This window comes from Passer montanus, unplaced genomic scaffold (assembly GCF_014805655.1).
Source record: "Passer montanus isolate IOZ18808 unplaced genomic scaffold, ASM1480565v1 scaffold30, whole genome shotgun sequence".
Taxonomy (NCBI): domain Eukaryota; kingdom Metazoa; phylum Chordata; class Aves; order Passeriformes; family Passeridae; genus Passer; species Passer montanus.
Genome location: NW_024367708.1, coordinates 5,570,573 through 5,585,150, shown reverse-complemented (window position 1 = coordinate 5,585,150; position 14,578 = coordinate 5,570,573). Strand labels below are relative to the sequence as shown.

Sequence of the window (14,578 nt, the reverse complement as noted above, 5' to 3'; positions counted from 1 at the left end):
TGACACACATTAAAACAACCCATGCTTTCTAAAATTTAAGGAGACTAAAAGAGATAAATGTTTTAATAAATAAAGCTGAATAAATCACACACAAACACACATAAACCCCCATGTTTTATGCATGTAAATAGTATTTATGGAAGGGAAGTGGAAACACTCCCAGCACAATGTACTGAAGCATCAAAGGACTTCAACCATTTAAAAAGTGTTCTGTCACAAAACAGAAGATTTCGTGAATCTACTTTCTACTTCTACTGAATATTCATGTTAATTAGAAATCATCAGAGCCATCAGTCAGAGCTCATATGAACAAACTTATGGCATTATTTGACTCCATAGGGTATTATTAGACTCCATGACTTCAGAATAGCTGGCACCAGGGCTCATATGGGAGCTCCTACAAGCAAAAAGACGTTAGGAGCAAAACCACACAAGATACACACTTTACTAAGTGTGGCTTTTATAAGAAAAATCCCTTCAAACTATGACAGAGTAATATATTTTGAAGACTGGATGCTCACTTTTTAATTGGATATTCTTCACTCAAGTAAACTAGGCATCACAACAACAGCTGCAGAATTAATAACCACAGAGATGGTCAAAGATAATTTGAAATCTTTTCACTGTCGGTCTGGAAGAACCTAACTGATTTCAGGAACTGTTGTTACTATGCACACACAGTGACCATTCACAATTATATGCAAAAACTAATTATACACTGTGGCATATACAGATCTTTGAAGGAACATGAGGAAAAGGGGAAATGTTAAGCATTTAGTAACTCATGAAACAGAAGACAATGGATTTTGAACTTCTATTCTAACCTTCTATATTGTGAAGATAATTACTGCTTTGTGAATAGCCAAAAAAAAATTAAAAAAGCAAAGAGAAGAGACTACATGTATGGGTGTATTAAAATATTAATTAATAAGATAAGTACTTCCAGTACTTCTCTTATTAAGCCAGCAATTAATCTACCATTTTTATTGCAAGAAAAGTAACACAACTGAAAAAAAAACCCATTCCAATATCACTTGATATTTTGCAATATTCCATGAAATAAGGGTACAAGCAACCAAAAATAAAAAAATACCCCACAAACCAGAAAGGACAATTACAAAGAATCCCATTAAATTACTGCACAAATAAGTGGTTTAGAGTCTCTTGTCCTTTTCTACACCACTGGGGAAAAAAAAATCACCAAGCAACCAAACAACCAACTAACAAAAATAAAACCAACCCCTTTAAACCCAAAGTCAACAAAATGCTAACTAAACCCCAGAATGGTATACTCGAACTCCTGAATTAAGAATTTAACAGAATAAAACTCCATTGATGCAGTGCACCTTTCATTATTCATGCTACCATACCACCTAGAAACTTTACAATCTGAGAAATTTTAACTTCTAGTAAACAATGAGAGTGACAATGAAAAATGATGGTCAGCACTACAGAGAACAGCAAGAGCATAGGCTCAGTACAGCAAGCAGTGATCTTAACACACAACCCGCCTAACAACTTCACTGTAGAATCATAAACCAAAAATAAAATACTAAGGACAGATTCAAAATAGGCACAGAAAGTATCTCTTATATGCATCAAGAGGGTTTAACTCAGGCCTGGAAAAAAAGATAGAAATATTCTTCTGAAAATTATTAACTAGATTGTAAAAACTGTGCAAAGTAAGTCCCTGTGTAAGAGAGAGTGACAGATGGGTAACAGATAAACAATAGATGGCTGGATAGGAAGACAAAGTCTTGTCTTAGGACAAGACTGTTTTAGGACAGCAGGAAGTTCAGTATGCTTTTTAGAGAATGTCTAAGTCCCTGTGTAAGAGAGAGTGACAGATGGGTAACAGATAAACAATAGATGGCTGGATGGGAAGACAAAGTAATTCCTGTTTTAGGACAGCAGGAAGTTCGGTATGCTTTTTAGACAATGTAACTGTCTAAAAAGGTGAGAGATCTCTACTGTTTTCCTTTCCAATTATTTACGGATTATCCAAGCAATGTTATTCTACAAATACCTACTGTTAAAGAACAGTTAGGGTTCTATGAGGGCTCACTCATTTTCAGCTGTTCACTTTCTCTTAATTTATTGATACTATGTATGCAAGATAACATAAAATAGCAGCTTCATATTTCTCTGGATGTGCAGAAGAGAGTATCACAATCTTTTTCTCAGACGCTACTTATCACACTGCTGACAATTCTTAATTTATAGGTCTTGAAGCTTTCACCTTATAAAAGAAAAAAAATAAAAATTCTTGGCTAGATTACAGAAGTCTTAGAGGAGCTCAGGAAGAACAGCAGCAGCAGCACAAAACCCCACACACCTCTGTATTTAGTATTCACTTTTTCACAACTTTATTTTTACAGATTGTTGTCACAGTTTTGGTTGTCTCTTTTCTTCTTGTCTTAAAAGACCTTGCTGAAAAATACTTTCTGGTTTTTCACTGGTCCAGCTAGCTAGTAGACAAAAAGCCATTTTAGAAACTACTTTACACCCCTCAACTGTATCTGCACTTCCTATGAATTTGTCCTTTTTGTCCCAGTATTCCAGAAGGCCCTGCTTTCTCACCTGACTACTACTGTTTATAACTAGCTAAGGGAGAGCAAAGAGAAGATGGATACAGACTCATCTCAGCTGCGCAGAGTAAAACAGTGAGAAACAAGAGGCTGAAACACAGGGAAATATAACATGATAAGGAAGGCACGTAAAAATAAATTTTAAAATAATAAATATAGTAAAACACTAGCACAAACTGTCCAGGAGACTGTGGAGTTTGTCTTGAGAAATTCAGAACTTGACAGGTCGCTGAGCAACTTGCTTTGAACAGAGTATGGTTGGTCTGCAGAACTGAAAAGCCCCTTCCAGCCTATCTCATTCCATTCTAAATGATCATAAATTGTAAATCTGTATGTCTAAATGTTGGTTAATAGCAAAAACATTACAATAGGCACTTCTAGGCACTCTACCTACGCAGCATGTGGTACAAGCTATTCTATTTTCATTGCTGATACCACTGCTTCAGCCTACTAACTGAAAAAAAGCACAGAGCAGTTATCTTTAATATGAGTTTAGAATCCTACTTCTGCCAACAGAGTTACAGAGTCAGTAGGAAGATTTGATCTATCAGGTTTATGGACGTGCAGAAAGGGTAAGAGGGATAACACAAGATAAGGGTGAAATTTATTATAAAGTTATGTAGTAAATGCACAATTGAAATACTGTCTAAGCAGCCATTGTGCTTTTCTACTCAGTTACTTGCAGGTAAAAACAAAGTGAGGACAAAAACTGAAACAAAATAGGAACTTGACATTTAAGTGCAACTAAAGTTGCACAGCTTCTGCAAATAGTTAGGAACATCACATTTTAAATACTAAGGCATTATACTCAAGACCTCGATTTTTCCACGTTTTACTGCAGTATTTATATAAAAGTTGGAACCATGAAAACATAAAACTGGCAAAATGCACAAACATTTCCAGACTCTCAGATGCAGAAGTCAAGAGAGCTTTTGTGAGAAGAACCAACTGTTGCCATCCTCTTCTAAGCACAAATATAAACCAAACACCCACATCGCTACATTTTATTGTACTTCTGGTGAATGCATTAAAGCATCTCTATATCACAACAAAACCACAGTTGAGAATTTCCTCTGCAAAAATGAAGTGTTCTTATGGCTTTAGGAAACTGAAAGGACAACATATAAATAAACCAATTAAGACAATCAATACTGTCTAACTTTTTCATTAAAGCACAAGAATTTTTGGCACTTTATTGAATTGAAAGCATTTTTCCCCTTAATTGTAGTAAGACATTGTGTAAAATGTAACTGATTGAATAATCATCAAGAAAAGGAAAATTATTCATTTCTTAAAGTATCCAATTCTTATTAATCTGTATTAAAATACAAATGCACAACATGCTTTTAATACTTTACACATCATTTCTAGAAGCATGTAACAAAACCAAGTCTATTTGAGAAGTGAAATCCCTTTCTAGAAATAAGGGAACCACGCAAACAATATTTAACTGTTGGAGCATTATAAGGATATATTTCTTCATTCTTTCCTCATGATGTTTATGGAATTAAAACAAAGGAATAATTTTTCAGTACATTTTAGAGACAGCATCATTTCAGTCATATGTAGCAGCTGTAAAAACTTTAGTTCTGTACAGCAGGTCAAAAAGCACACCAGGAGCATAGAGATAGCTGGAACTTACATAAGCTGCATTATTCTTCTTTACCAACTACTCCTCACTTCGAATGGCCACAGTATGATCTTGTTCAAACAAGAGATGACCCATTATAATATACTTCCTTGGGAAAATCAAAATTTATTACAATTCTTTAATATCCTCAGGTTCTGTACTTTGGGACACCATAATAAAGGTCAAAGAATACAGCCCATCTCAATTTTTTTTTTCAAAAACATGAGAAAACTTATATCCCCAAAATTCTTATCCTTCCAGTTGTGTTCACTACTTTATGGTGTCTAGAAGAGCAACACTGACTCACAGTTAGTGCTGCTGTTCTTCAAAATGAGAGGTACATATTTTCACAAACCCATAAAGCAGTTTTCAAACTTAACACTCAGTACATCCAGGCACTGCTGTACGTATTCAACCAGGGCATCTCACAGAGAGCAATGCAAAAAAAGCACTCAGAAATGTGGATGCACCAGCTGACCCAGGCTTCCTTTGAAACCAGTGAGCAAGAGCTTTAAAATGCTTCCAGCAGTGTTCTGAGGTGTTGATACTGAGACACTGATTCAAACAAGAATACTGTGTTATTCTGTGAAAAACATTTAACAGACCTGTTTGCATGATCTAAAAAGTTACTCATAACAGAAATGAGCTGTATCAATCTACTCTTCTAAATAAGCTGTTATACACATTTCTTTTTTTACAGTCTACTGAAACAACCACTGGATTCTACTGACTCTGTTGGTCCTTTAAGCAAGGAAAATGTCAAAGTGGGAAAAAGCATTTCAGTGCAGCAAGACAATGTAAAAGGCACAAATAAATGTCACCTGTTTTCTCCTTTGTCTTCAAGACAGTAAGGGTTTCCTTGTAACAAAAACAAAGAAACTGAGCAAAAATTATCGTAAGAAGGACTAGAAGAGGCAAATTCATGTAGAGGAGTGAAATACATGTTTTTCATAGCTTTCAGTTACTGAAGAACATACGAAGACTGAGCTAAGGCAATCTTTCAACTATTCATATAAATACTACTCTAAACCCCAAAGCAAGTGACAATTTTCCCTGTGCAACATATTTACCTATTTAAACTCCGTAAGATGGCTACACAGTTGGAGATATTTTAACCTAGAAGAAGCCATTCACGAAGTGCTCTCACAGTGGTCACCTACAATTCCTTCATATTTATCCATGTGCTTATTCTTTGTTATGCAGCATCACAGGCTCAACATTCCCCCTTTGCTAGTTCTGTGAAAGGTTTTCTGGGATATTGTTTTCACAAAAAAGACACAAGCTAAATCCTGGTTTTCAACTTTCTAAGGCTGTTTTCCAAGCATGTACACTATCTCCACTATTTTTCACTCTGCTTTTTAACTCTTTTAACCACAAAAGAGTTAAACTCCACTCCCTCACCTGAAAAAAAAAAAAGTAAGCTTAGCTAGGCATTTAAGAAGGACATCTGTGTTTCTCCACAATCAACATCCTTTCACACTAAGACAGTACCTCAGTACCTCATCTATGAGTGCTGCCTCCCAATGCACTTCATTTGTGCACACCAGATTTTCAATTATTTTGATCACTACGGCTTTTCTTTCGGAAAGCTTGTGGGACAGAGTTTCAGAGTCCAGGCAATGAAAAGATCTTTTAGGAAGACTAAGGCCTGCTTCCAAGATACTTAATTCTTCTCTGTATTTGCCTGACACCCTGAAGTGAGGTGTTCCATAAATGGATAAAGACTGCCTGTATCCAGTTTCTGCCATTTGTCCTATGCTTTGTGAGCTTTATCGTCCCCGTAACTTTCAAGTCACAGCTCTCAATGGTGTTTGTGAGCTAAAATAATTTTCTTTACGCAGCTGACTCTCAGTACCTTAATGGCTTTAAAAACTCAAAACCCCAAACCGCCCCAAAAAGTAGGATCAAAGGCCTACAAATAATGCTTGAAGATAACTAAGAACCAGTAACTAAACACTACGGGGCAAAAGAAACTCAAGCCACAGCCAACACTCAGTAGTCAAACTCTGAAGCCAGTGCTTGAGCGTCACAGTCACATGCAGTCAATTACTCTGTCCTTATCTGGATCCAACAAAGGCATGAGTGGAAATGTTATCTTATTCAGGAAGCAGGAATATTTCTTAGAACGTTTAAGATGAAGAAAGGGAAGAGAGAACGAAAAAAGGTGGGACATCAAGAAAAATATCCACCCATACTTTTTGTTTATCTACACTTCCTAGACAATCAGTTGTGGGTTGCAAGCCAGACTGAAGCAACATTATGAGAAAGAACAATCAGCTTGTGTTCTGATCTCTTCACTCCAAAAAATTTATATGCAGTCTTAATTTTTTTAGAAGAAATTGGGAACAAGATACACAAACATCATATATATGGTAATTGATAAACACAATTTTCTTGCTTTCTTTCAGGAAAATCCCATAAGATACCCAGGACGAAGGGTAGCAATGGTCATGTCAGGCCCCCAGCAAAGGAAGGTCAAAGAGAAGAAACCATTCCCTGTCATCACTGCACACAAAATGGAGCTTTGTAAATGCTGAATCATCAGCTCTTTCTGTATCAGAGGTAGACAACAATTCACTCTGTCAGACTGTAGAAGTGAAGGAGAAAAAAAGTTCTGTGACAATAACATAGCATTGTATGGTACATTTAACTCTTGACTTCAGTCATTACAACCAGCACTGTGTGCTGCACTGAATGACTGTCTTCTCTCTTGAAAACATCACTACAGACACGTGGCACATTTCCACTGCCACTGGAAATCTTTAAAGCTAAGAAAGAATATTCCTGTTTACCCTCAGCAGCCAGTTTCTGAATCTTCAAATAATTTTAACACATATATACAAAGAGAGGTTCTGTACAGATTAAGGATTTACAAATTTCTGGACTTTTTTATTATAATAGAAACACTTTTAGATAGAGAAATCTGAGATATTTTTATACAAAGAGAGGTTCTGTACAGATTAAGGATTTACAAATTTCTGGACTTGTATTATAATAGAAACACTTTTACACAGAGAAATCTGAGATATTTCTGAAAGACTTCACATACCTCTGACTGAGAAATACCCTTTTTTTCCATTAGCATCTGAATTTCTACCACAAAGACTGAAAGCCTTACATTTACAGCCTATATTTCAAAACCAGAGAAGATACAGTATTGTAAGAACATACTAAAAGCAAATGAACCTGCATTTAGTACACTTCCTTACTAATTACTGTTTATAAGGGGAATAAAATTATTGGTAAAAAAAACAAAACAGCATAAGCACTTGATGATAGCTCCAATTACAATCTAACAGTAAGAATCTATGCATCTTACAGGTCACTGGAATTTTTTTTTTAAAGATTTCACTACCATACCTAGCAATAATTTTAACACTCACAAAAGTAGTATGCATAAGAGATAGTCTAAGACTCAACTAAAAAAAGTCAAATAACAAACAACAAATCCCAAGAAGAAACACTTGGCTAGATGTCTATCCAAATACATGTATTAAATGACTACCAGACATGAATATTGCAGTTTGCAGAGGCAGACCATTGGGTTTTTTAATGCTAAAGACTTCTAGAATGTTTTACAGAGCACAGCACAGAGTACTACAAGAAATGTCCATCCTTGCAATTAACTCAACAGGATTTTCCAAAAATTAGTTACCTACTTCATTAGAATTTCAAATTACTATTATTGTTGTTTTAAACACAAGCAGGATATGAATAACTTATGACTAACAGCCCTGTTGCTACAGAGTTCACCACTGTACTGATGAGATTAAAAGAACAATGATTAATAATGCAAGGTGCATTCATATTCAACACCCACCTGTTTATTATTATTTTAAATATATTTCTCTCAGTCTAGATAATAACAATCCTGCTCAGTCAAGACTGGTAGTGAAGGAGGAAGCCTAACTGGTTTCAAGTGACCTTTTCTATACAGAAACAGTAACAAGAAAATCCTCGTGGAGTACAAATTCCTATTATCCATGATCATCTACAACAGCTACGTCCATCACCAATGTGCAAAAGAGATGAATTTTAAACACACTTAAAATTGTACATTTGGCATTCCTTTAAGATTTTCTCCATACAACATAAACACATAGGGATACAAGATATTTCAGATGAAAGAATGTCACTATTTCCTCCTCCTCAATTTTTACTTTAAAGGTGATCTTAATTTGTACCATGATGAGCTCATCTCACCATCTGGAAAGCCAGAAGAAAAAGTCAGATAATTAGAAATTTTTACTAGTTATTTATTCACTTGTTTTCTTCCAAACTGGAATTTAGTCTCTGAATTTCAAAATTAAAAAGAGGAAATTATAGCACGTGTTCAAGATGGGCTCCCAGGAAAGGTCATCAATTTTAATTCAGAGACTGAGATTATAGACTTCTCAAATCACTCCACAGCAGGAATACTGTAAATTATTTGCTCCAGGAAACTATAACACACAAAATGACCCAGTATCAAATAACCCTTCACTCTCCTGCAGATGTAGTTTGTATATTAGAGCAACCACAACAACAAAAAACCCAAACAAAACGTTCTTCACACACAGAATTCTCCAGTTTCCAAAATATTTCAACAGCATAGTTTTAAGAATACAATTTTGCTGCTGGAAGTTTCAGAGCCCTTTGGCTTAAACACCATCTTTAACATTACCAACAGGCCTGCTGAAATCAACAACTGACCATTAATGCCATGCCCAAAATTGTCACTGAGGACACCATGCAGTGTTAGAGTATATGTGATTCCCTTTCAGCCAGAGCTTATTTAGTGGGAGCATTGTTTTGTGTACTAGAACAAGCTTCCTTTCTCTAGCATGGGTTCCACCACACTAACAAAAACAGCAACAACCAATCATGCACACAGTGTCATTAATAAGTAGAAAAGTGTAGATATAGTAAAATTACATTATTTTTTTATGGTTAGCCAAATAAGTATGAGACTACAACACAGCGATGCAAGCAGATCCATACATGTGCCCAAAGCCATCATGTACAGGTCCACACCTGGCACATGTTATATATAAATTAATGTTTTAACCACTAATTAATGAATTAAAACCCACCTTGAAAAATATCAGAGATTTCATTACAGTAATAGCCAGGCCATAACTATTCTCTTTTTACTGTTCGTTTTTCTTTCATACACTATCTTTACGGGAGAGGTTCCAGTACAGTCCGACATGAGGAGACCGAGCGCAGACACGCGTGGGGAAGGAAGGGGGCACTCTCCTTGGACAAGACGGAGCCTTTACTACACGAAAACGAGAGGAGACGGGCCCAAAGCTGCAAAGACTAAAGGTTACCTCAAATAAAAGCTTCTCACCTGATTCGTGACCTGAAAAGAAAGCAGAAAACAGAAGGTAGTTAAGACCCAGTCGAACCCACGGAATAACACCTTCCTCCATCCCTACCACTACCAGCCACCCCTTAGGAGGCGATGCGGTCCGGCGCGGCCCGGAGCCCTCTGCCCTCTCCCCTCCGCCACCCTCCCGCCAACCCCACAGCGGGCGGGCAGCGCCCCACTGCCCAGGCCGGGCACTCACGTCGGGGTTGGCCTCCAGGGGCAGCCAGCGATGGGGCTCCATGGCGGCGGCGGCGGATCCCGGTGCGGAGCTGGGCGGACCCTCTCAGCGCGGCTCTGACAGCGCCTCACGGTGCTGCCGCGCCTCAGCCCTGACCCGGGGCCGCGTCACCGCGCCGCGCCTCGCAGGGGGGGCGGCCGGAGGAGGAAACACCCGCCCGGCGCCCGCCCGCACCGCCGCGCCGCTTCGCGCAGATGGCCGAGGCGGAGCGCCGGCAGTGGCCGCCGTCCGTCCCAGGAGCGCTCCGGACGGCGATGCCCGGGAGATTCCCCCCTCCCCGCCCTCTCGGCTCCCCCGGCAATGGACTCTCCCAGCGGGGCAACGGGAGGTTCCTCTCCCGCGCCGCCGCCGCCGGGGGGCGCGGCCGCTCGGTGCCGGGGCACGGCGGGGCTGGAGCCGGGCACGGCGGAGCCGCGGGAGCGCCCCGGCAGCCCGAGAGCCCGAAGCGGCCTCAGCGGCTGAGCTGAACCGCGGCGGGAAGGCATGGGCAGCGCTCAGCGAAATACACTCGCGGGGGACGGGGCAGGCCACGGGACGAGGCGGGACAAAGGGAACAGAGGAACTGCTGAGCAGCAGTGGCAGTAAACCCCCACTGCACAGAATCACGGAATAGTCTGAGCTGGAAAGGACCCACAAGGATCATGGAGTCCAGCTGCCGGCCCTGTACAGGACGTCCCCAAGAGTCACACCATGCGCCTGAGAGCATTGTCCAGAATTCTAGAACTCTGCCAGGCTGGTGCTGTGACCACGTCCCTGGGGAGCTTCTTCCAGTGCCCAACCACGCCCTGGATGAAGAAACCTTTTCTGTTACCTAACCTAAACCTCCTCTGACACAACTTCAGGCGTTCCCTCAGATCCTAGCACTGACTGCCAGAGAGAAAAGATCAGCGCCTGCTCCCCATCTTCATCTGGCCTGAGAAGACCTCAGTGTAGCAGGGTGGTGAAGTCCCCATATGTCTTGCTGAAAATTACTGCAAGATGTGTTAAACACAGTTAAAAACATTAATCTTCTATAGTTACAAATCCCATCATACTTCCCATCTCAGGACCATTAAACATGGCATTTCTTGGCCTTTTTGGCTAAGAAAAAGCACACTCTAATACATGCATACCATATACAGTGTGATTACATATATGTACACATACCAGACTTAGTGTTATGCCTTCTTTCAAGTTATTTCAGAAAGGCTGAAAATAAAGGAACACATAATGGCATTTGTGAGGGCACACTCCAGTACTGTGCCCATTCTGAATCTGCCCTTCAGGAGGGACATTGAGGTGCTGGAGCGAATCCAGAGAAGGGCAACAAAGCTGGTGAAGGGTCTGGAGAGCACATCCTGTGAGGCACAGTTGAGGGAGCTGGGATTGCTTCACCTGGAGAAAAAAGGATGCTTGGGGAGGACCTTATCACTCTCTGCAATTATTTGGAAAGAGATTGTAGGCAGGTTTGGGTCAGCCTCTTTTCCACAGATAGGCAGACAAGCCAAAATCCATTCATATTTCACCACCTCCTGTTCCAAATTTAAAAAAATAATGCATATTTATTTGCCAATGAAAAAAAAAAACCAAAATATTTTAAAATTTCAGAAAATTTTTATGTAATTACCTAACCACCAGGATATTAAACTTCAGCTCCATATCCACATGTTGGAGATAGAAAGTAAGAAAGAAAAGTACCATAATGAATATTAGTCATAGTGCTAAGGGCTCTACTGAGAGACTTAATGAAATTGTAATATAAAGTAATATGTAAAGTTCTCTAGATAACAAAGTATGTATTAGAGCTAGGTAAGTTAAGAACAAAGAGATTGTTTAGTCCTCAGCATCAGACAGATCTCAGTGATGCATACCTTGCCAGTATTTTGACAACCATGAGGTCGTAAAAACAGAGACTACTCAAAATTTGCACACTTAATTAGATACTTTAGAAGGGAGAGGCCAAGATCAGACAGGTCATAAATGTATAAAGCTCATAAAAACTCACCATGTTCCATAGTGACTAGTCTTTTCCTGAAATATATTACAGACTCTGATGCCTGAAAGATAGGCTGGAAATAAATCCCTACAGACTGATGTCTATAGAGCAGGTATTTGCTTGTTGCAGAGCTGGTGGTGAGGGGGCTTTCTCCACCTAACTCACCCCCCTTTGTCAAGTGCTGTGGTGTATTTATACAGTAAATGTTGCTTAGTGTCACTGTGTCACTACAACATCATCACATACACGCCAGAACTATTTTACACAGCGTGATCTCATGGTTATTAGATCGTTCTTTTGTACTGCACTTGTGTCTCCCCAGTTTGGGGGTCAATACAGTAAATGTTGCTTAGTGTCACTGTGTCACTACAACATCATCACATACACGCCAGAACTATTTTACACAGCGTGATCTCATGGTTATTAGATCGTTCTTTTGCGTCTCCCCAGTTTGGGGGTCATCAGGGTTCTTTGATGAAGGCTTCCAAGGTCTTCTTCACATTTCAGCTTTGTTAACTTTTCAGCTTTGTCTTTGGAGCATGCACAGTTGTGGTGTTCCTTGGTCTGTCTGGTCTGAACCGGCCTAAATTCTTTGTTCTGTGGCTAATTGGCTTTGTAGTAGCCAATTTTTTCATTAATACTATACTTATTAATCTCTAAAGCTACCCACTTAGTGAGTTTTTTCTTTTTTTTTTTGTCTATTCAGCATCAAGCAACTAGTTAACCATATGCTAGCATTACATGGTAAAAAAAAAGCTATAATTCAGGTTATATAGACATAAAAAAGTAATGATTATGGTTATATAGATATATCAAGTTATATTGATATCTCATAACTCAAGCTATATAAGCACTTCGTAACTTAGATCAAAGTCATATAGGCATCAATTCTTTCATTAACACTTGCTGAAAATACATAGATTTAGTCAGCACTACTGTGGGACGAGTTATGATTTACTACTGTCACAGTCTCAGAATAGATCTACTGAGATTATAACATCATTCTCTCTATATATATTTAAAAGGCTAAAAACAAAAGTAAAACTGATACTAGAGAAGTGTAAAAATATTGTTTTGACAAGTGAAACTGCTGAAGGGTTAGTGTTGCCTTAGTCCAAACTTCATTAATATCAGTATGAAATGCTTATTGAACACAGTCCTGTTTGTAGTTTTACAAAAGGTGGTTATTTCCCCATAAAGCTGAAGTTTACCTACACAAGTTTACCTCAAGCTATATAAGCACTTCGTAACTTAGATCAAAGTCATATAGGCATCAATTCTTTCATTAACACTTGCTGAAAATACATAGATTTAGTCAGCACTACTGTGGGACGAGTTATGATTTACTACTGTCACAGTCTCAGAATAGATCTACTGAGATTATAACATCATTCTCTCTATATATATTTAAAAGGCTAAAAACAAAAGTAAAACTGATACTAGAGAAGTGTAAAAATATTGTTTTGACAAGTGAAACTGCTGAAGGGTTAGTGTTGCCTTAGTCCAAACTTCATTAATATCAGTATGAAATGCTTATTGAACACAGTCCTGTTTGTAGTTTTACAAAAGGTGGTTATTTCCCCATAAAGCTGAAGTTTACCTACACAAGTAAATGCACAAGTAAATGCACAAGTCGCCCCCAAACCACACAGTTTATTGAAGGTGTCTGGGCTGATTCCACAGTTCAGCTGCACAAAGCAAGGTCATTCGGCACCAAGTCACCCTGTGTGGAACAAGCACACAGGACAGGCTTCAGCTCCCTGCAAAGACAGGCTGAGGAAACTGGAGCTGTTCAGTCCAGGGAACAAAAAGTGGTGGAAACCTCATGGCAACCTTCCACTGTCTGAAGGGGACATGCATGGAAGCCGGAGAGGGACTTTTCCTCAGGAAATGTAGAGACAGGTCCAGGGGGAATGGGTGGGTACAAACTGAAAGTGGGGAAATTTAGGGTAGATATTAGGAAGAAATTCTTCACTGTGAACGTGCTGAGGCACTGGAATGTGTTGCCCAGAGAAGTTGTGCATATCCCATCCATTAAATGCTCGAGATCAGGTTGGGTGGGGCAACCTGTCCAGGGGGAGGTGTGCTGGATGATCTCTGGGGCCACTTCCAACACCCTTAGCACTTCTGTGGTTCTATGCTTTGCGTACCTGCGCCTTTGACAACGACCACCACGAAAACCCTGTCAGCAAACCACTCTCAGCGAACACCGTGTTGCGCCAACCCAGCGAGCCTCTCTCCGAGGCGCTCCGGCCCTTCCCTTCCCACCCTCCCGCGGCCGCTCCCGCCTCCCGCTCCGTGAGGGCGGGGGCAGCGGCCGCGGGGCGGGACGAGCGCGTGCTTCCCCGCGCTGCAGCCAATCAGCGCGGCGCCGCTGCCGCTGCCTCGCTCTGGGGGCGCTCGGAGCCAATCAGCGCGGCGAGCGCTGTGTGGCGGAAGCGGGGCTGGGCAATTTACTTTGCACAGTGTCTTTTTTCCTTCCATCACAACTTAATGGTGGTACTGAGAAGTCATATCAAATATAAATGAACTGATTTGGAAAAGGGGCACAAGTTGTAAGTCTCAGTACACAGAAAAGAACGCTTGGGCATAGCTGGTGTCATGAAAAAGTGTAGTTACTTAATATCTTTTTTCCTTCCATCACAACTTAATGGTGGTACTGAAAAGTCATATCAGATGTCAGCATAAAATGAACTGATTTGGAAAAGGGGCAAAAGTTGTAAGTCTCAGTACACGGAAAAGAACGCTTGGGCTTAGCTTGTGTCATTAAAAAGTGTAGTTACTTAATGTATAG

At 39.9% G+C, this 14,578-nt stretch overlaps 1 protein-coding gene across 1 annotated transcript in view; it reads right to left on the bottom strand.

The window, feature by feature from the left end:
• The window catches only part of UCHL3 (ubiquitin C-terminal hydrolase L3), a 43,178-nt gene extending 33,191 nt beyond the window's left edge, over positions 1-9,987 (bottom strand). Inside the window, exons 1-2 of the mRNA XM_039714636.1 lie at positions 9,771-9,987; positions 9,551-9,562 (exon numbers count right to left, since the gene is read on the bottom strand). Coding sequence (XP_039570570.1) covers positions 9,551-9,562; positions 9,771-9,812 — 54 coding nt within the window. The 5' untranslated portion in view covers positions 9,813-9,987. The remainder of the gene's footprint in view (positions 1-9,550; positions 9,563-9,770) is intronic.
• Between the last annotated feature and the right edge of the window lie 4,591 nt (positions 9,988-14,578).